Raw genomic sequence first — 23058 nt, 5'->3', positions numbered from 1 at the left:
TCCTCCGTGGATAAAAATACACACTGGCCTCACAGCCGAGTAAGGAGTAGAGACAGAATTCCTCTGCTCGGGCTATCATACGCAAAAGCGCAAAAGACGCGGCCATGTTTGCGAAGTTAAAGAGAGCACGTGTTAAGGAATGTACAGTAAGCAGGCAAATGCAGGAGACTACTTCCTGTTTTTGTCTTTTGTCCCTCGTGCGCTTCCGTACTCGTCGTTTATGACATCATGAGGCTGTCGAAGACGAGACATGGTTTCAAGCAGTGTGGCTAAACTTCTAACCTTGGAATCAAACTCCCACCTCATGCAGTGATTCCCTATCAGGTTGATTTTCAACAAGAATCAACTTGTTAGAAAAGGGAGGGTGTGTCTTAACTGAGCCAAGTCAAGGAGATCTGGGTGACTTCCTGATTGGAGCAGGACACACAGGCTAAAGTCTGTATCATTGCTACAAGATCTCCATGTCGGTGGGTATCTACCAACAGGCAGTTGTTTGTTTTATGGCTGGAAACTTTCTCAAAGTTTAATTTTAATATGATCTTGCTGTGCAAATAATTCCGTCTTTTCAAGTTTTCCAATCTTTGCAATAGGCTGCATACATTTGTAATAATATGTCTTCTTTGTGAAGGGACAAGCCTGAATTGGAAAAACTGTGCACTACTCTTCAAGGCCGAGCACGGAAGCTCATCATGTTGGAAGACTCCATTTTCGGGTGCTAAATATTGAGGAAAAACGACTCATAACGCAAACTCAAAATGAGTCAGGAGGAACAATGTGAAGGGACAGGCTTGAGGGATGTCTATGACATCCTAACCAGTGTCCCGCCGGAGCAAGTGCTGAGCCTGACATTCCAGCTTGGTGAGTCTCCTGAAGATAATATTATACACGCCATGTGTCTGATGATTCTCCGTAAAGAGGAGAAAGCCCTGGACAAACTCCATATGCTAGGGGACAATGAACTTGCCAAGCTTCTGGCTGAAATATGGAGTAAGAGCGGGTGTAAATTAGAAGACTTTGCAGAGCATTGTGGTAAATGTCAGAATTTAACGGGAGAATCTTTGGCAGCATTGGCCCGTGTTTTCAAAATTCTGTCCGAGCATGGAATGTGTGATCAACTTTTAAGGAATCTGGCGTACAAGAGGGCCCTCTCCACCAGCAGCCAAAAAACGGAGAATCGTGAGGACCTCTTATATGATCAATTCACAGAGGAAGCTAAAGATGTATGTGGGCCTCAGCTAGCAGTGTGGATTTGCTCCTCCAGGGATCTCAAATCGGGATCTTATAACGATACCCCTAACAGCCAGGTCGAAGTCGAAGGCGTTACAGCACAGGTTCAAGGTCTCCCCAGCACGCTGCAGTCATGCTGCTCTGAGCTATCATATCCCACACATCTGGAGATCAGCCTGCCTCCAACGATCCCATACGAGGGTGATCAAGTAACCCCAGAAGCATCAGGAAACCCAGAACAAAGCTCTATTGACAGCCTAAATGACAGTAATTCTGCCGAGCAATCTCACCTTTCATCTGAGGACTCGCAGTCAACATCCAGTGAACCTCCTGGGCTGAAAGAACCAAGGATGGAGGCAGCATCTGGAACAGAGCGTGGCAAACATCAGGACGGGGAGTTCGGCATGAAACAACCTTGTCACCAAAATACCACACCAACTGCGGGATCAAAACCTTCACTGTCATTTTCAACCAACAATGTTCTACCCAAAAGAACGGAACCACACGGGGCACATTCAAGTCAATGTATAGAAGAAGAGGATGACCACACATTTTATTCGTTCGTCATCCTGCATGCTCCAGAAGATGGTGAAGTAGCAGAGAGCATGAAGGAAAAACTAGAGGCCGTTATCGGTAGTAAGGGTGCGACTTTCTCGGAGGACTTTGCTGTACCCGGTAAGAGCACCCTCAGGTGCATAGAGGACGCCATCAACAACTCAGCTTTTACTATTCTGCTGCTCACCCGGAACTTCAACACACATATGTTGGAGGTGAAGACCAACTCGGCGCTGATCAACTCCATTAACAAGCAACACAAGTGCAACACCGTCATACCTTTATTGCCAAAAGAAAACCGCATGCCCAGACACTGCATGCCCATAGTGCTGCAGACCTTTGTTCCGCTTGAGGAGAACAAAAGCTTTGAGTCCAAAATAAAAAAGGCTTTATCGCCAGCAAAAATTAATCGGCAGAGAAGCATTTGGTCGGAAGAGCAGAGAACACATCAAAGGAAGCTGCCCCAAGGGTGTGAGGCGGCACATATGCTGGAAAATCTCAACTTTCTGGGCTCAGTGGACTTTTCCCGTGTGCCATCGGTTTCACAGCAGCATCCTAACATTCATATTGAAAACGCTAGCTACGTTATGATCGGCAACGACTCTCAAATGACTGTGGATTATCATGGCGTGACAGACAGAGATCCAATTGTCAGAGAAGACAGGACATAATCAGGAGATGGCACAATCTGAGTTTAAAAAATGATAACATCTGAAATTAGATGATCCCTTTTTTTTTTAAACACTAAACGGTTTTAAAAGCTCTTGGGTGTGATTACCATCCGGTGAATCGTTGTATTTCTAGCTGTTTATATATTTAAACAAACAAACAAAAAAAAAAAGCCACAAAACTGTCTAGGAAATGAAGCCAAATAAATTGTCACTATACAGAGATGAATGTTTAGCCGAAGACTGCCACCTAGTGGCAAATGTGTGATTCACATGCTCGTCTTCGAGACTTCTTAGTTGAGACTGTTAGAATGTACGCGTCAAAGTCCGAAGTTAGGGTTCAAATCTCGGTTCCAGCCTTTCTGTGTGGAGTTTGCATGTCTTTCCTGTGCCTGAATGGCTTTCCCCTGGGTATTCTGTCCTCATTCTAATAGTATTAATTTCGAAGTGAATTGAAGACTGTCATACATTGGTGTGAATGTTTGTGTTGGTGGTGCCCTACCAGACTGTGATTAACTGGTGAAATACTCGCTCAAAGTCAAAGGATATGTTCCAGCTCGCCCGTGACAAAAAATGAGGACGGCGGCATAGAAAATGACTGAATGGATTTATAGAAATGTCTTTCTTAAGTGCTGAATAAACATACAAATGCATTTATAGACAAAATTGCTGGTCCCCCACAGGTAATTAAAGAAAAGCCCAAACTTGGTCACAGAAATGTAATCACAATAAAACATGATAATCAGATTTGCTTTTGAATTATGGCTCAACACAATTATTTTAAAAAACAAACTCATGAAACGGGCCCGAAGAAAAATGATGTTACCATTAACTTAAAAAGGAAGTCAGCCCAAAACGGTTCTATATTTTCTATGCAGCCCCAAGAGTGTGTACACGGTATTCGTATTAATAATTGCATTTGTGGAATGTAAATTAAGACGCAAAATCCACTCATTTTTGTCCATCATGGACTGATTTCAGATGACATTGATTTTTATTCCCAAAACTCAAATTATTTTCAAGCTTTCCTAGTGGCTTCCTTTATTTTTGTCCAAGCCTGTTTCGTGAGTTTGCTTTTTTAAAATAATTCCACGGAACCACAATTGAAAAGAACTGTCTAATTTTCATTGGTTAAACTTTCATAAAATAAAATTTTTTTTTTTGTACTTTTGTCAGTTTTAAGTTATTTCTGTGACCACTGTGGGTTTTTCTACTTCTATCATTAACAGAGTGGTACAAGCAATTTTGTCCACGTGTATAAGTCTGCCATCAAAATACAATTCTATTTTTGAGAAATATAAAATTACACTGTGATGTTCCCCTTTCTTTCATCAACAATCCTGAACCAGACAATCTATGTCTCGTGTCTGTATACGCTCTAAAGAAACTTGTTGCATACTGAGCAAAAAGACTTTTCTCCAGTCTTTCATGCACATTTTTACGTGTTGCAGATTGCGCTGTACAGGTGGAAGCTTTTCCCATTGAGTGTTCTTGTGTGTCATCACCGCTTTCTGTTCGATAGTTGGCCACCGCCCGGTTCGCGTTATCATGTGACCGAAACTGGACGATGACGGAAAACATTGTTGTTTACCCCTCAATTGTGTCTTATTTGTAATCTCCAAATTCCCTAGTGTACCTCCAAGGGAGTAAGGTTTCCCTCCTTTGTGAGCACATACAGTATTCACAAAAAGTTTGGGATATTTGGCAATGGGGTGAAATTTCAGGGTGAGCATTAAATGAATTATGACCTTTACAGATTAATTCAATTTGACCGTTTCCTATATTTATAATTGTATGTGGTAAGCACAGAGTTGACCGAGGCCAACGACTCAGTCATTGGGACGTTAAAAGCAATACTAGACAATTAGGAAGACCCCTGAATCTTACACTGTTGCTGATCACAAATAGAGGAGCAACTTGTTGTCTTGACTGTTTTACACTGTCTCACAAGTCATTTACCACAACAAAAAGTGGTACGAGAGATGTTTGCAACTGCATTTTAGTTACCACATAAGCTCAATGGTTTCTTTTTTCTACTAGAACTCTTTAATCTTCCTTGTATTTCTTGACAGGGTCAGGGCTGTCAGTTACACATTTTATTTTATTGAATTTTATTACAGACAAATTTTCTGGATTTTACATGCCAACTCATTTGGGCATTTACAAAAACAAGATGATTTGGAACCCTTCACATAAACACTGATGGGAAATTTTTTTACGTAAAATACTATCAATTGAATGTAGATTTTCTATTATTTCACTGGCTAATTTTAGGTCTACAGCATGCAAGTTTTCCCAATTTTCATTTTGTTTACCTGCAATGATTTTAGATTTACAGCAGAGATCACTATTGCGTGACCAACACAAATTGTATGATGTGTCAAAACGCTCTTTGTAGTGTCATCTAACCGTCACTACTACTTCCTTTTCCATTTTGATTTTAACGTTTTGAGGGTCGGCTAAAATAGGGAAACTCTTTTATCCAACCACCAACACAAACGTTTCGGAAACAATTGTAGAAACAAGTGTAGTAATGTATACCGTTCATTATTATACAATGGGACCACACGGCAAAGATAACTTCCGGTTCGCTTCGTTTGTACCTCAAGTGAATTCTCATGCTTGAAGGTTACAGAAACCCACGAGTTATATTAAGTTTTAATTCAAATAATTTTCAATAATAATTAAGATGGAATAAACGTAGAACGGCGAACATTTGAGTCGCTTGCTTAATAACACGCTGAATTTCCGCGTTGTCTTTTTCTTATTCTTATACTGCCATCTCTTGGAATTATCTTGTTACTGCATCCAGCAACGTACTCGAAATTCAGAATGGTTTGATTACCGCAGCGCGTGTCTAATAAACAATTAAATTTATGAAAATTTAAATTCCATATTTTATGCTTTACATCACTAACTATGACACCGAACATGTTTTTTTTAAACATAACACAACATAAAAGTGCGAACTACCAATGACAAGCAGCTTAAAAATATAACGCAGTTGATTTGTTTCTAGTCTTGATAAATTGCATTGATTTCCTGCTGTGAAAATAAAGACGATATTGGCTGTAGAAATATCACGCTGATATTTTTAAAATTTAAATTGTATTTTTAGTTTAATTCATTCATTTCAGGATGACATTGAAAGCAAATATGGTTAAACGTTATGTCAAAGGCTGAAAAGTTGAGGAAATATAGATGCGTAAACAAACAACAACAACAAAGTCTGATGATACGGGCAATACATGATCGCAAAGAATGTGACTTTTTAGATGTACTGGGTGGGTGGATCGAGCATGCGCAGTTTACTTACTGCTTGTCTCGGTTCGGTAAAAAAAAAACGCAGGGACGGCTCGGCGAGGAAAGAGGGAGCGACGCAGGGCAAAAAAAGGAGGAAAAAAACGATCAACATGGACACGAGCGTCCTATTAGTGTGAAAGTTTTTCCTGCAAGATCCGTTATCTCCACGGATGTTGTGCTCGGGAATGGAGATCAATCCGCTAAACTACAGCACAAGGAAGGACGTGACAGTGATGTGAGTTTGGAATCGTGATCCCCCAACCATCCGAAAGCTCGATTTTCTCAAGCTGCGTGTGAGTTCCAACGGACACGATGTCACCCGTCGGAAGGAATTCCTGCGCTTGACTAGCTTCGGTTCCTCCTGGATCCTGCCGCATTGGAGCAGAGACGATGGGAGATGCGGCGCACGACGGCGGCGTTAGGCGGACCTTCATCGTCCCTACCATAAGGAGCTTTGAGCACTATGACTTCACCAGGGCGAAGATCTCCTCCAGCCTGACGTGGTTGGTGGCCAAGGCGTTTGGCTCGGGTAGGTGGCGCCCCCATCGTCTTTTCCCAGACGTGGAATACTGTAAACTCTTTCACTCCCTTTCATACTTTTCTGGTCGAATTTGACCCTTTTTGATATTTGACACCAGAAGCAAAAACCTAAGTCATACGTGTCAAACTCAAGGCCTGGGGGCCAGATCTGGCCCGCAGCCCCATTTTATGTGGCCCGCGATGGGCAAATCACGTGCGTGAACTTCCTGTTTCAAGCACATTTTCTTCATTTTTAACAACATTGAGTGATGGAATATTGCCATTTATTTGTTACCAATCCCCCCCCCTTTTAAAATAGATGGAAGCAATGTTGAACAAAAAAAAAATCACTTACTGGCTTCTGATTTAAAAACTGTCTTTCCATCAATTTGTTGCGCGTATCTGATAATGTAAGGTGATCGTACATTTATATGGGTTCACAGTCATAACGGCCATCTGAGGGAAACCATAAAAATGAGTTTGACCCCCCCCCCCACCTAAATATTTTTTTTTTGAATGAACACTTTTGAAAACTTTTTGACGTTTGTGTACAGTGAGCAGGGGCGTTCCTAGTGCGAGACTCCACATCCCGCTATGTGGAAGTGCTATATAAATATGTATTCTCTAGTATTGTATTGCCAGGATGGCCGAGTGGTCTAAGGCGCCGCGTTCAGGACCCAGTCTCCCCAGGAGGCCTGGGTTCGAATCTCGAATTTCCCCATTGTGGGACTAATAAAGGGCAAATTATTATTATTAACCACACACGGTCAAATAACAACATACTTTAGTTATTAATACCAAAGCTGTCTTCACACATCTTTTCCATGTTTATGAAAAGTATAAGTATATATTTTAGATTGACCAGTCTGTTCCATCATGGATACGGTTGAAATAGTCAAATATCGAAACTGTTCATGCCGTAAATGTGTGTATTTTTATGGGACAGTGGAACCAGTGTTCAAGAGGCAGGGGTTTACGCAGAAACATGACGTTCATGGAGGAATCTCGCGACAGGAAAAAGAGTAAAAACAGCATCATACATGCAAAGCATAAGCAACAGAAGTCATCGAGGGGTCAGTGGGTCCTTAACAGAGGCACAAGATCTGCACCTGAACAAAAAAACAAGTACCGGCTAAAATGAACTTTTCCTTTTCTCTGAAACACTGAAGATTAAATATTCATTTATTAATGTCAGACAATCTATGAATACATGCTATCCCTGGAGTGTCCAATTGAACTGAGTCTAAGATACAATTATTCATAATTTTCCATCTAATGAGTCATCTACATATTTTTGGCTGTATGGTCATAGCCACTGTGACTTGTCTATTGCTAAATATTATTTCCCCACTTAAAAAAAAAAACACACACAACCGTCATTGATACTTGGAGTGATACGCACAATCCCTTTCATCATTTAATCGATGATTAGTTAAGTCAGTGTTTCCAACCATTAGAGAACATCCCTGCACAAGTCTGGCTTTTTTTTGCCACTCGTGTTGAAGTTACTGAATTCACTACTTGATGTGCATTTGAGTTGTTTTTTATATTCATGCACGTAATTGCTCTTCCGCCGTGGAACTGCTCAGGGAAGCTTTAAACAACTGTGTGCCCACTTGAACGGCTCAAGTCATCGTTCAGACACCGTGTTATACCGAGCCACACGCGATTCCTTTTTAACGACCACAGACCATGAACCGATGGCGCGATGTACAAGCAAGACAGGGAAAGCAACATGTGAGAACACCAGACTGTTCGGCTTTGAAACTCTCCTTTTTTTCCCCTTGTCCCTCTGGTGACATACTTTCCGTTCCGAACTTTGCCAAGAACTGTGGCCCAATTCATAGCCATAACCGAGAGGCTGTATGGCCTAGATTGGAATATATGATGTTTGTCAGGAGACCGTCTTCAAACTTAAAAATGCATGTACAGAAAAAGAGTTATAAAATCAGCAGAGATTTTTTTCTCACTATTTTCTGTCATCATCCCTCCGTGCTTATTCATAAAAATAATCATCCTGTGTCCCCGTTCGTCCTGCATCCTTTTAAAGCGCTCCTGTCCTTGCATTTTAATACTCCGAGACCTCCCCACTTCTCCTAAAAAAAAAAGCGTGCGTGCATGACAAGGTTTTATAATTCATAAACATTATTTAAAGCTCATTAGCCGGCTAATTTCCTTTTCACATCCACTTACTGTAATTTCCAGACTACAAAACATCCCTGATTAAAAGCCACAATAGCTAAAGTTAGCCATAAAAACAGATTTGTACATGCACACCGGGATATGCTTTTTACCCCCCAAAACAACGCCGACCGCAGCTATAACTGCAAAGTGTACTGGGACCTTTCACAGACTTTTGTTGTCACTCGAGGCAAATTGACAGATGAGCTCCGACTGGGGTCGCACTGTAGAGATGATATTTATTGAACTTCATCCCTTTGCTCAAATTAAGCGCAATTTAAGATGCTTATTTTAACTCTCAATTGCTTCTTCACACAGTCGTGCGTATCGCTTCCATGTTTTTCTCCACTTGTTCTTTCTCTCTCTCGCTCACTCACTCTAGCACGCTCTCACTTGATCTTTCAGTTACTGCGCCAGTACCCGCAACAGCAATACAAGATTTCATTCTGCTCCGAGTGCAAATATTTGAATTCTGTACAAGCGGTATTTGACGTCCAGGACGGACGGGCCTTCTGTCCTTGGGACAAAATGCCCATCTCTGAAAATCGGATCTGACAGGACCTTGAGTGTTGTCACGTAATAAATTAAACACCACTGTAATTTCAATTTTGCATTTTATATCCAATTTCTCTCTTTCTCTCTCTGAATGTTGTGAACTGTTTCCATGCCAATGTTGTATTCAGCAGAATAATGAGAGTTGAGAAGTTCTATAGTGACGGTGCAGTTCAATGACCCATCACTGACATCATCCTCCTCTTCTTTAAACCACAAAATCTCTGAGTCTCTGCTGTTTGCAACCAAATGTCGCAGCCCATTTTGTCTGAATAACTGCAAGTCACGATTAATCATCTGTCAGTTCCCCTCAATTGTTCAATTTCATCACTGTTTTGTGTATGTAGTAATTTGTCGAGAGGCAACTTTGTGGATTTGACTAAGTGCTTCTCTTGTAAGTACAGCAAAGACAATGTGGTCGATTTTTCCCTACTAGACTTACTGTGTTGAGTAGGCAGGAGGCAAACTATTAGTTTGCAAGCTTACCTGCGTCAGAAAATATCATTTTACGCCCCTCTACGTCAAGAAAATAATCAGAATGGGTCCTTTGCATCGCCATCACTTTTCCCAGCTTGAAGGTGACTCTGGTTGCAGTTGTCAACTTTCCACTCCAGTCTAATGTGCCAGTGATTCACATTGCAAAGTTGTTGCCAATTGTTTAAAAAATATATATTTATTGTGGCTTTCTCAGTAACAAATGAAAAATCCTGAATCTTCACCAAAATGATTTCCTATGTTGGATCATACCACACACCTCTATAAAGTTTTATAGAAATTATTCAAGTCATTTTTGGGTTATGATGGTTACACTTGACGCTTCAGGGGTAAGTGATAAAATGCGGAAAAATGAATGATATGCTCCATTACGAAAATTCAAACAGAGCCGTGAGAATCACGTGTCATTGTGTTAATGCCCAGCTACGATAGCCGACCCCGCAATGACCCGAACTGGCTGTGACATAACAGCATTGCCGACACTCACGTTCCAGATGCCCTTAGATGGCTGCGGTGCTATTCTGTTTTATCATCAAAGCACAGAAAAAGGGACAGCGGGTACAAGAGTGCCACAGTACATTTGGATTATCATATTAACTTTACAGGCTGTCCTAAATGGCGTACGTAAAACCATGCATTGCAATAAGGGCTTGAAGCTAAAAAATAAATGGCTTCTATCCTGTTCACGATAAAGCATTTCATTAATATAGTTTATTTCAGGGCCGTAGCATATTTTTGAAAGGTGTGCTTGTCACTTTAATTTTTCTCACAAGGTATAGTTGCAATGTTAGCAGATAAACATTGCTGAGCTGTGTCCTGGGGGCATCCCAGGCAGCAGTCATCTACGTTCCGGGCCTTCCTGTTGCAGTTACTTCCTGTCTTTTTCCTCTTTGATGACCAACACAAAAGCTATTTTCCCCACTAGTACAGGCTGAATATCTTTTGCTTTCCTTAACATCAACAAAAATGTTTTCAAATGCATTTTGTAGAGCAAAGGCCACCCAGTTGCACACAAAAGCACATTGTGAACGCTTGAGATTTTGTCTTCACAAAAGCTGAGCCTTTCATCGAGAACTCCATTACAAACTGGTTCATGAAATTATTGAATAGATGTGAATGGTTGCCACAGGATTTCTTATAAAGTATGGAATAAAGCATTTTATTACGCTTGTTGGTTTGAATTATGCACCATTTCGTCACTTTGCTGAAAGGCATGGGGGGGCTGCATTAACCGCAACCACTGGAAAACGGTAGCGGTTCGATCGCAAGTTGTTTCTTTTTTAGAACTGAACTTCTTTGCTGTTGTTTATTGGTAGGACCAAAGAAGGGAAAGTAGATTCCTTCAGTGTTCGTTGTTCCCTATATGATTCTGACACAAGCGGAGAGGAATACACACAGAGTAAAATGATGCACATGAAGTAGAGGTGAGCTGCAGCATGTGTGGGATACTGAAGGCCATGCGACGAAACAAACGAGATGACAGATATCCTTGTGTCTATTGCCCACTTATGTCTGTGTGGATTGTGTGAAGAAGACAACTCTAATCCCGTTACCTCGTCACGTAAATCAGATTTGAAGAAAATAGCGGGCTGTCCTATTTCCAAGCACAAACGGCGATAGTCATAAATTCCGCTGAAGATTTAATCTGTCGACTTGTAAGCGTTTGATGAACTCTCTGGGTACATTTACGTGATGCGCTAAGATTGAAACGGTTTGGAAGCAGAAACAAACAAGCTATTCTTGCGTATATATGCTACTCTGCTAAAGTCTTACGCTACCACTATCTTTATCGTGCTTTGGACTATTTCCCAAAGCAATACTTTGGACATAAAAATAAGTTTATGAACATACATTATTGCTGTATTGAGCAAAAATAAAAAATATTTGTGAGAATATCTGGAAAATAGTCGGCATGCAGGATTTTGATTGATTTATTTATTTTTTTACTGTTTAGTCACTGTTCTACAGTCCTCTATAGGCTCCGACACAGTCACTATGGCAACAATGGAAGCATCCACCCACATGAATCATAAAAATACCATCTGCCAATAATCAATTGGTCAACTTCAAGCTTTAAATATCGGTGTGGAGTAAGTAATAAAATGTACTAGAAGTTGACTAATCGGTTCAACCCGTAGGTTGGGATCATTTGTATATCAAAAAAAAAAAAAGCGGAATAAAATTAGTATTGAAATGGATGTAAGAATATCTGTGATTAATTTTCTGATTTCCTTTTGGCAAATATTCAGCTCATCAATCCTGCCAAGAAGAGTTTTATGTCAATGTAGCTCGAGCTACCGAAGATCACGTCATATGGTGCTTCTTTCGGCAGCTAATTAAGACTGATTCAAATTGAATATGATTTGCCTTAAATCATTTCTTCGGCAACGTTCTTCATATCTGTAGTTAGTAGCTGTAATCAGATCAGGAATGCATCCGAACTTCAAACGGGTCGTTGAATCAATCTTTCTCTCTCACTCTCTTGCCATGCAGATGAAGTGCCAGAAGAACTGGTGGAGCCTTTCTACAGGGACCAGTACAACCAGGAGCACCTGAAGCCACCGGTGGCCAGCCTACTCCAGTCTGCAGAGCTCTACTGCCGAGCGGGAAGCCTGATTCTTCGAAGCGATGCCGTCAAGCCTTTACTGGGTCACAACGCCGTCATCCAGGCTCTGGCCCAGAAAGGTTTATACGTCACCGATCAGGACAGGCTGGTCACAGAGAGAGATCTGACCAGCACGCCTATACTCATGGTGAGTGATCGTGTCTTGATATATTGAAGGGTTATGTTTCTATTTGTGCTCTATTAGACTGTTTTTAGGATGTGTGATGCTCAAAGCAAAACAGCCGCTAATGACGGGTTTCCTATTGCAACTCATTGCTTATTGTTCAGTCTCTGTGTCATTGGATTGTGCTGGGAAAACATGCGTCACCTAACTTGAGGCCAAGATACCAAAAAATAAAAAATAAAGTCTAATATTTTCATAGTAGCGTGATTCCAATGAATGCTGAAAGAGTTGCTGAAAATTGGAGAGTAAAGCATTCTCGATGTTACTATAAAACGCTAACGAAAATTGTAATTCGAGATTTATAGCCTATTGAAATCTTTTTACTAAAGCTCTCAGAGTCATGAAAAGACCTGCGTATTATTTTGTCAATTCATTGATCATTAAGAATTCTAGCAATTGTGTGGAATTGAGTTTTGGTCAATTTTTTCTGATAACCCAAACGAGGCGAAAATAATCGATAGCAAAACTGGCGATAAAGAGCAGATGCACCCTCAATTCAGTTTCACCTATATGTAGTTTGTGGTCTGAAAAAGAAAAACGTGCTGTGACCTAAGTCATTTATCCTGTAGAATTTCATTTGTAATTGGAGGAAAATACGGTTCTTAAGCAAGGATATCTTTATTTACAAAAAAAATTGTGGCGATGATGTCACAGATTCGGGGTTCAATCAGACTATTCTGGTGCCACCAAATTCTATTGTCTCTGGAAATATTTCTTGAGGATTGTTACGCCCCTTATCAATTTCTTTCAATCTTACGAATACGTTTATTATATTCCAAGGAGCAGTCAAATCGGATGAAGTTCTAAGTAGGACAGTTGTACTTAGTTTTGCATGACTGAAGGGAAGCACACGTGGCAGAAATGGCGACCATCACTTCAAAAGGTGTCTGCATTGCAGTATGCTCTCCCCTCCCAGACTCCTCCCTCTGCTACTTTCTCAACCTTTCATTCTTTTCTATCTCCCCTTTGTCACCTGCCTTCACATGTTCTCCACCCTTTTTTTTTTAAGATTCCCTCTGTAAGTGTAGCTCGTCACAAACCTTAAGTTACGGCTGATCTGGAATGAGTCTTGCTACTACTGGATGTAGTTTTGCATGACGCGTGTTTTAACGCTTCAGCAGATTATTCTAAATCACCGGTCAAGGACGTTTATGAGTGTCCAGTGGAGGTATAGTGATGTAAACATAGACAAGATCTGCTACAAGGTTAACATAGTTTTATTTAAGATAGCCCTGGAAAAAAATATACATACATTGAAAAAACGCATTATCAGCATATATTTCTTTCACATGTGCACGTATTTTGTCCATATCATTTTTTTGAGCACATCAACAATAGTCCCTTTCTTGACTTGGCTTCTTTGCTTTCTTAACCATATTGTATTTCTTTGTCATTTCCATTTTCTTCAGTTTGAAGTTCGTTTCAGATATTAAAGCCTCACAAGGCCATCTTTTCTATTTTCAATTGTGGATAAAATTACATTTCGTCACTGTAGGGTGACGCGGGCCCAAAAGACTATTCTTTACAGTTGTCCATTGAGTTGTTAAACCAAGTAAACCGCATCTACAGATTTTCAAAGCCATCTGCTTTTTTTTTTTTTCATTTCCATTTTGAGTCACAGACAGTGAAACTGATGACCTCATGCTTTTCCAAAGACTGTATAAGAAGAATAACTCATGTCAAGGCGCAATAGGGGTAGAAGTGTGGCAGTAAGTCAGTCAATCGGCGGACAAATGGATGCAGAAAAGGGGGGGGGGGGCGTGAGGGCTGCGAGGATGCTGACGGCTAGAAACTCTGAATAAAAGAGCGAGACGAGGAGTCAAGGAAAAGCGTGGAAACGCACGAGGGTTGAAGCAAAGGAGGAGGACATGATGTGCTGTACTGCAGCAGAGTGGAGGGTGGAGTCTCACAGTGAGTCAACGTGTGTCTGCTGCACGTATGAGTGCTACCCCCTCCCCTTTCCATTAAACATACACACACACGTCTGTCAGACCTTCACGAATGTGAGCATGACCTCCCCACTTTAATTATCTGCTGAGTGTTAAAAGACTGATGTGAAAAAGAGTTAGAGACCAGAAGGATGGAATAGTAATTGAATTTGTCTGGAGAAGGGCGTGTAACATTCATTAAGACATTCTGTTTGCCGGGAGGGATTTCGATTGGGTTTTTATGTTGTTTGTAAGTGAGCCGAGCGAGTACTTGCAAAATCCTGCCGTAGCAACCCTTATTTTACTCCCGTGTTGTGCTGCTGTATCTTTTGGGGGAGTGACGACAAGGAGGCTACTTACTGCATTGAACCTTATGCCTTTGAGCAAGGTCACAAGCCTACATCTTGCAAAAATAATGAGGATTAATACTGATTGTCCTTCTCTTTTGTTCATTTTTTTTTTTTTGTACAAATGTCTGAGAGGAGACCATTCAACATCATGAAGTGCTCAATCAACTCTTTACATTTCGGTGTATATTAAATTCCTCTGACCTGTCTGCCTGCAACTCCCACACATATTTAGCAATAAGCTTCTTGACCTCATGAATGATTAAGGAGTTTTATGCAAATTGAACATCAGAGATGCTCAATCACTAAAAAAAAAGTGCAGTGTGTTTTGATGGAAATCTTGCAGGATCTCTACTCTTAAGCCGGTCTGCACCAAACTCCGTCACTCAGCGGCATTAACTTTGCATGCCGCGTCAAATATTGGGCGATGTTTGTATAATATTGGAATTCTGAAACATGTTTGACATGTTTATAAAATGCGGTAGCTCACGGGAATTTATGTTTTGTATGCAGTATATTCAGAACACACACCTCTGAATGTGTATAGTGGAAAAAATTGGAATTATTTATCGTGGGTCATATTTTATACATCACATAAAACAGGCATTTTAACAGGGGTGTGTAGACTTTTTCTATCTACTTTATATATATATATTTCAAAATTATACTTTTTTTTTTCGGTCAGAGAGGAAGCGTGTGTCCCCCGAAACATTGGTTCAGCTACTGTACAACCAGCTGTGATGAATAGTTTTAACTTAAGTTAAAAGAAACCAGTCCATATTTATTTCCGTCAGTCATCGACCGTTGTGTTCTTTTTTGAAAATGTGTCTTGAATTGAATGAAATATTTGTGTATCAGATGACTTTTTCCAAATGAGAAAAATGAGCCTCACCATTTTCCTCTCAAATCAAATGTGTTTGATTTTCTTGTTATGAAATAATAAAAACAAAAACTGACACCAGAACCTTTTGAGTCAGGTTTTGGTGTCACGTATCATACTAATTATTCTCCTCGAGTAGTTTTCCTCCAACTGGCATATTGCTTTCTGAGCATGCTGTCTGTTTAGATTGGCAGGATGAGCATGCAGAGAAGACGTCAAACACCAGCCCAGAGGCGTTCCTTTTTTTTTTGTTATTTTTAAGAAACACGCTGTGCTAGCCAACAGAATCAAAGCAGATGGGATGAGGTCTGTGTAGGTTATGGTGGAACTCACTTCAGATATTTGTCCTATCAGGATTGATGCTTTGTTAAGCTGCAGTATTTTTAATGTGACAGGAAAGGGAAGTGGAGGTCAAAATGGCCCGTCTCGCCCGGCCTGGCCCAAAGTTAGATTAGAAAGGCCATCAGAATGTCAAGCTTTGTGGACCCTATTTTCATGCCCAGTGCAAGACTTACGCAAAGTGCAGCCGAATGGTGGGTTGGTATTTTTTTTTTCTTTTGGTTATTTTCCTAGAAATGGGCGTTTGTGGAAGCACTCACTCTAAGGAAACCGCTCCAAATAAGCTACAAAATATTCTCTTTAACATTTTTTTCACACATATATCATATTTGTAAAAATAAATGATTTACATGTATTTAACTCTTGCCTGAATTGACAAAAAACAAAAGTTCAGCTTCAAACTATCATCCACCCTTTATGCTAATTATGGTGTTGTACACTGGAAGCCCTCAGACATTTTTTTTTCCAATCTAGAGTTCCAAGTAAAAAAAATGTATTGCAAGCATGAAATGGTGACAGCGAACGCCACAATGAATCGTGAACATCTCTTAAAAAAATTTATTTAATCAAATCATATAACTTGTCATAGATGGGCTAATTAAACAAGCATCGATGTTGTGTAGTTAAAACGCTTTAAGCAAAGGAACTTTTAAGACAAGTGGTGCAGCAAGACACGCAGAGAGACAATATAACAATAATCGCTGGAATATTTTATCCTCTCCTAAAATGGACTCATGTTACTGCCGCTTACTGAGCAGTTGGGACTGTCGTATTATGTTATCCATGTTTGTATTTCACTGCCCCCTGGTGGCCAAGCTATGCACACCCGGAGCAACCTTTTCCGCTTTCTTTTTGACCTCCTCTGTCTTCTGAAACAAAACATTATGTTGTCAGACCTTTCACTGTTTAATTATTTCAGGCAAAATTTGCAATTCAAGATGAGTGTTACAGTCATCATGTACAATTATGCATTATAATGAAACATTTAGGTCATCCCATTAGCGAATTAGCATTATTAAACTTGTTATACATGTTTCTCCAGACATCCCACTTGGCACTGATCGACACACTGATGATGGCGTATACGGTGGAGATGATGAGTGTGGAGCGGGTGATGTCCTGCATCAACCGACATTGCTCCGCAGGGCCCTCGCACGTCGACACGCACGTCCATGAGCAGCCCTATGACACCGAAGATGCCATCACCACGTGGCTGAACAAGGTAAGAAGCACAACACATGCTGCTCAAACGGCCCATTGCCTGTGTTTTCTTCTTTTGCACCAGCGGTCATCAAGTGCAATGGTGTCATACAGTTAGGAAGCTAGCTATGCCGACATCCTAAAAAAAAGCTTTAGAGCGCCTCATTGTGACCTAGAAGTATGCGCACATCTTGGAGAGAAAGTAGAAGAAAAAAAAAAGCCTGACTTGACAGCCAGTGTACAAACTGGGGCTTTGGACTGGTTTGGTCACTTTACAGCGCCTTGCTGTTTGCTATGAGTGAGCAAACGTCATGCTGCGTGCAAGGAGTGGGGAAAAGATCAAATAAAAAAGTCAGACTTCACAATCGGTGTGTGGACTGAGCTTCAGGATGGTCTGAGCACTTTAGAGTGCCTCATTGTTGGCTGTTTGTGCGGAGATGCCATGGAGAGAAGAGGCTTCATGCTAGCCTGGCTACTTTAGAGTGCCTCATTGTCTCGGCATGGAAAAGTCTAGCATGTGTAGGCAAAAGAAAGATGCCAGTTGAGAATTATCCAGTTTTCCAGGTTAGAGCAGCCATATTCGATTGACAGACGAGCAGAGTGTGGTTTCAGCACATCCAGCAGACACTCGCGTAGCAATTGAGAGCGGAGAAAGCGGCATGATTTTTTCTTTCAATACATATTTTAAAGCCTCATTTTATACACAATACATTTTTTTTCGTTATAAACCCTCTTCTCTGTGATGTGTTGAATTTAGACGACATTTTATTTCATTTTACCGGCACTTTAAGCTACAAGAGGATTCTCGTTTCTCTGAATGCATTCTCACATTATTGCTTAGTATCTTTTACCTATTTTATTGGAAACATAGTACAGCACTGAATCCTTTTGGATTATACAAGAAATATGATATAATTCTACAGTTCTCATGATCTCTGTCATTTCACATGTGATCCCCGTTCACAGTGTCTCACCAAAGGCAAAAGACAAGCAGGACTTCTTTGCAGTCATTAAAACACATGGTGGATTGTTTCCATTTTTCAGAACTTGCACTGCATGCTTTGGATTGGGTGATTAATTCGTGCATCCCCAGGCCAAGATGTTGCATCACAGTTTATACTGAAGCTTTTAAGACTGCAAAGGCAGTAATTAAAGGTGGTGCTGAAAGCAAAGTTTCATTTTATGTGTGGAGGCTTTTGTGCCTGTCTTTAAGTTTCCAACCCGTCAACAGAAACTCACTATTCAGCCCATTACCAGTAGAAGCTTGTGTGAAATGTGACCTTTGTTACGCTATCTCTGTCACTCTACAGGTGAACGAACACCTGAGGGACATTCTTGTCGAAGAGCAGAAGCTGAAAGAAGTTTCCTGCCAAGAATCAAACTTAACGCCCAAGGTAAAAACACCAAATTTGCCCCAAACCACAATCTCCCATGATTTCCTTTAACACATCAGTTTCCACAATTTCCCAATTTTGCAATTTTGGTCCTCGTAAACGTGTATAATGATCCACACCCACGATCAAATGCCAGTTTTTTGTGACGTAAAAAAATTAGACCAAGATTTCAAATCATTGTACATCCCGAATGTGGTCTATTACCTCTACAATTCCCCAAATACATTTCAATTGAGTTGTAAAGGTCGTAGGCCACATTAATGGTTGGAAACATTTTTAAATGACTTATTTTTATATCACAAAAGAAGCTGTTTGTCGCGTTTCATTCATTATATTTATTGACAATTGACGAGCCAATAAAAAACAACACTAGCTATAGGCAAGGTTCTGCTTTGTAACTACTTTCCCACTTTCCATTTCTCAACCCCAATTAAATAAGCTTAGCGTTAGCATTATCGTGATCAAAACTCTGTCATTTTTGTTAATTATTGCTGTTCTGGCATAAAGTTCGTTTGGTAGTCTCTATGGTGGGTCAAGCTAATTATTTTCATCAATCGTTAGAGTTCGCGCTAAGCTAGGTGCTATCGTGACTCGCTACACACTTCATTAGCTACACCTGCTTTTCAATATGATCTTCCTTTAAAATTGTAATGGAGCTATAGTTTAAGACCTCATTGAATTTACGAAAAAAATCTGAAGACTGACTAGTACACACGGAAAATGATTATTTTCTTTCCTAGCTGATTACCAACCAATATATTTACAGTGTTAGTGGCATGTTAGCATCCACACAAAAACCCGAAAGCACTGTAGCTCACACAAATCTGTCTACTAAATTGCACGGACAGATGAACTGCTCAGTCATGCACCAGCTGCAGAGAAATGTTTGCACGAGCTGCGGCATTGCTGTCAGAGTGGACAAAGATGGGAGAGGAAGACAGAGGAGGGGGGAGGGGGTGGATGGACAGTCCAGGAGAAAAATGAGACAGTGATAGGAATGCTCAGTCAGCTGGGGCAAAAAGAGGCCTGGATGTTATATAAGGACCGTATGACACAACAAGCACGTGGAGAGACAGATGCACATTTTACATGCAAATATACCGCTACATAACGGTGCCTAATTAGGTCAACTAATCCATGTTTCTACGAAGTCAAATTAATTTGCCTGCAAACGTACCTTCGTGATTGACCAGCTCCTTCTGTACAGAAGTATTACAGCAATCCGTGTTTGAAAAGTCGACAGGCAATTGTTGTGTCATTATTTAGACCATTATCCAAAAGACATTACCGCAAAACTCATAAGTGAATACCGATGCGGCGGTTCGAATTATATACAGTGGCTGAGTCATATGGTGAGATCGTCACTCTTATAGAACAAAGTCACTTAAAAAAAAAAAAGCCTACAGCGTTTGGCGAGTTACTAAATTTACTTAGTAAAGCGCTTTTCATCTACTGTGGGAGTCCCCCGGGAAGCAGTTCTCCTGCGTCACGTTACACTAAATGAGCGAAAGTATTTTGACACCTACAGAGGGGGAAAATGGTAGAAAATGTGGCATTCGGGTAAGACTTTCTGCAAGATGTTGGCGAGTGTCTGTGGATGTGACTCGTTTTTTGATGAGGTCGAGGTCGGGGTTCTCAAGTTCTTCCACATCAAACTCATCCAAGCGTGTCTTGATGGACCTTGATTTACCAGACATTGTTTGCAACATGCAAATTGCAAGACAACAATAAGTGAAGGCGAGGTTTTTAAAATTGTGCTCACTCGCTCTCTGATGCGGGAGCTCGAACAGACGTCCATTCATTGCGCAGGATACACTCGGAGGAGCCAATTTCACACACAAACACACACTCGTGCAGGAGCACAAGACACTTTGTCTATTCTGGGATGTGTGAATAATCATTAGCGGAGGTCTTATGACGAATTGCAAAAGCACATTTGTGGGTGGAGTTTGTGTGAATGCTCATGCCAAATTCACTCTTGTTGGCATGTAACTTTTGCTCACGTAGAGGTTAAAATGTCATTATTAAAATTGTTACGGCTGGATGCATTTGACTTGTAGTATTCGTAATTTGCACTGACCTGCGTTGTGTGCTCGTCAATGGTTAGCACAACCATCATCACGTGTCTTGATGATATTTGATTATACACTCTTCCAAAGTAAGATAATTGATCCCAATATGCTATAATATTCATATATGTCTGCACACGGGACAATATTTATGGTAAGGAGGAACTTATTAAGTCAATCTGCCTGTGTAAATGCAGTACATGTAAGGTAAGTTACGGGGGAGGATCAATATATTAGTGTAATGCAATACAATCATATATCATTATACCGCTCTGGCTGTATGATTTTCTTCAGAGGTATGGCTACACATTTAAACATTTTTTTATATACAATGTCTCTCAATGAAGGTTTTTCCATTTTGTTTTGGTTTCCTTCCGCATTTGTCAGCTTAGGCCTTGCTCTTTTTGTAAGAATGTCATCTCCTTGCCCATGACTCGTTTAATTGACAGTGGAACATATTACAAAAACAGAACTTGCCTGTTACTAGCCCTAATACCACTCTCTCCTGTTGTTGTCCAATCATCCTTCACCATCAAGTCTCCCAACAAATGGTACTGGAGACTTGTACCTGTAAGTGCATTCAGTCATAAAACACATTTCTCCCGAAACCTTATATCTAACCAGAATCCTGTCACGTTTACCCCCCCGATCCCTCTGTCTCCAGTCTTCTTTGCATGCAGCCCCAAACCATATCCCCGTATTCAAGTATAATTAATCTTTAGTTGGTTTAAGAGACAGGGAATGTGCCTAAACCTGTGTGGTTTTGAACAATGCAGGAGTGACTTTGCTCCTGTGTGTTTATAGCTGAATTGGAAGTTTGAGATAAATGTAGTAATATTGTCTTTGTGGCTTTAAATTGCCCCGTGGCAGAGAGAATTTGTAGTATATAAATACTATTTTATGGCCCAATTAAAAGCACAAATTTAAATATTTGTGTATCTGAGTATGCTTACGTTCGCTGAATTTTTTTCTCGCGCCAATTAATCAAAGTTGTATAATTTCTGGATTGTGTTGTAGATACACAATGCTGCACTGAGTACTAGTAATTTAAAATCAATTACAGGTGAAAGGGTTTGCAGCTTTTTTATGATTAATGCTGCCACTTGCATCTGATTATTTGCATGTTTAATTGGTTCGTCTTGCCACCCTGTGTCCCCCCCCCCAATTTTGTGCATGAAGAAAATGCTGTATATCATCAGCCCGATGACGCATACAGTATCCAATTTGTGACGATGTCTTTGCGTCGTTGCCATGGTTTCAGGCTCGCTACAGGAGGGCCCACGTCCAGCAGAACAGCGCACCCTTGCTCCCCCTGGTGGACAACCTGCTGAAGGACAACACAGACGGCTGCGCCCTGGCCGCTCTGCTGCATTTTTACTGCCCACAGGCTGTTCGATTTGAAGGTGTGGATCCACATGTTGTCTACACATGTTTCTTTGTTTTTTTTTTTATTGCACTAGAAAATGATCAAATTCACCAAATTGATGAGACTGCTTCACACAAGCTATCAAAGTTAAAGCAGCCTGTTTGAACTTGAGTGTGTGTTTGTGTGCCGAAAGCAGTGTGGAAGGCGATGACATTAGAAAGACTGCAAGGCAGGAAGGAAGGAGGAGAAACAAAGGCCATTGCGCTCTCATTTCTAAAAATGCTCTGGGTTGTTCTGTGATTGGTCACAAGGGCTGTGTGACGTTGGTGGGCTAGCAGGCTGCTATTTCAAAGATAAACAGCTCAAGCGTCTGCGCTCTGAACGCTCAAACACGCACACACCAGATGTGGATGTTGGCTGCATTTCTCATTAATTTAAATATGTCATAAAAGTGTGTTTGATGACACAGTAAAAGATAAACCAGTAGAAGTTTCTTATAGGGGTCCTATTACAAGCCACACAAATATTGATGATTCATCCAGTTTCAACTTTGTCATATATTCTTTCAAGAGTACTGGGGAAGTCTGAGGGAGTATCTGCTCACACTTAACATGAAATATGTTAAGTCAAAGCAAATTATGCTTATCCTTTGTCTGCCAAGGTACAAAATATGTCTTTGTACCAGTCAGTTTTTGTGTAAGAGTATTTCACTTGCAAATCGCAATAAGGTATTATTTAGGTGTTGCAGTTATTGATATTTTATAACTGGAGAAATACTATAATGCTATAGGTATAGGTAGAAAATAACAGTAGACTAGGTTTACTCGTTTTTTATTTCTATGTAGCTAAATTATGTTTACTTTTCATCATTGAAATTCTCCTGTCCTATTTGCAGATCATTCGATTCCAATTAAAGTAATATATTTGTCATTTTATTACTTTTTTCTTGTTCTTTTTGAGCCCAAATATGTCAGTATAGGAAATATTTTCTGTCTAGCGTAAACACAGCCTTATCTTCCACTTGTCTTCCTGTCACCCCTCCCATATGTGCATGCTTGACCCCGCCTCCGGCCGAGCAGATATTTGCCTGAAGGAGATCATGTCGCTGGCTGACAGTCTGTACAACCTCCAGCTGGTGCAAGACTTCTGCAGGACTAACCTGAACCACTGCTGTCACTTCAGCCTGGAGGACATGCTTTACGCGCATGCATCCATTAAGGTAGGCATCCCAATGAAATTGGTCTGG

The 23058-nt window shown here is 40.6% G+C and overlaps 2 protein-coding genes across 4 annotated transcripts in view; both read left to right on the top strand.

Moving 5' to 3' along the window:
* Positions 1-203: 203 nt before the first annotated feature.
* On the top strand, positions 204-4387 carry ticam1 (TIR domain containing adaptor molecule 1). Its single transcript, XM_088312163.1, has 2 exons — positions 204-467; positions 629-4387. Exon 2 carries the CDS (start codon positions 756-758, stop codon positions 2451-2453), a length of 1698 nt encoding a protein of 565 aa, XP_088168289.1. The 5' UTR covers positions 204-467; positions 629-755; the 3' UTR covers positions 2454-4387.
* Positions 4388-5830: 1443 nt separating this feature from the next.
* The window catches only part of camsap2b (calmodulin regulated spectrin-associated protein family, member 2b), a 30487-nt gene continuing 13259 nt past the window's right edge, over positions 5831-23058 (top strand). For all 3 annotated transcript variants that reach the window (XM_088310983.1, XM_088310982.1, XM_088310984.1), the window contains exons 1-6: positions 5831-6282; positions 11994-12253; positions 16826-17005; positions 18294-18377; positions 21708-21849; positions 22892-23031. In XM_088310983.1, coding sequence (XP_088167109.1) covers positions 6144-6282; positions 11994-12253; positions 16826-17005; positions 18294-18377; positions 21708-21849; positions 22892-23031 — 945 coding nt within the window. In that variant the 5' untranslated portion in view covers positions 5831-6143. The remainder of the gene's footprint in view (positions 6283-11993; positions 12254-16825; positions 17006-18293; positions 18378-21707; positions 21850-22891; positions 23032-23058) is intronic.

This window comes from Idiotropiscis lumnitzeri, chromosome 12 (assembly GCF_059441095.1).
Source record: "Idiotropiscis lumnitzeri isolate Australia: NSW breed Sydney's pygmy pipehorse chromosome 12, RoL_Ilum_1.0, whole genome shotgun sequence".
Lineage (NCBI taxonomy): Eukaryota > Metazoa > Chordata > Actinopteri > Syngnathiformes > Syngnathidae > Idiotropiscis > Idiotropiscis lumnitzeri.
This window is presented reverse-complemented; position numbering and strand designations above follow the sequence as displayed.

What these genes read in the sequence shown, in the direction of transcription:
- ticam1 (XM_088312163.1), top strand. Translation starts at nt 756, where the DNA reads ATGAGTCAGGAGGAACAATGTGAAGGGACAGGCTTGAGGGATGTCTAT.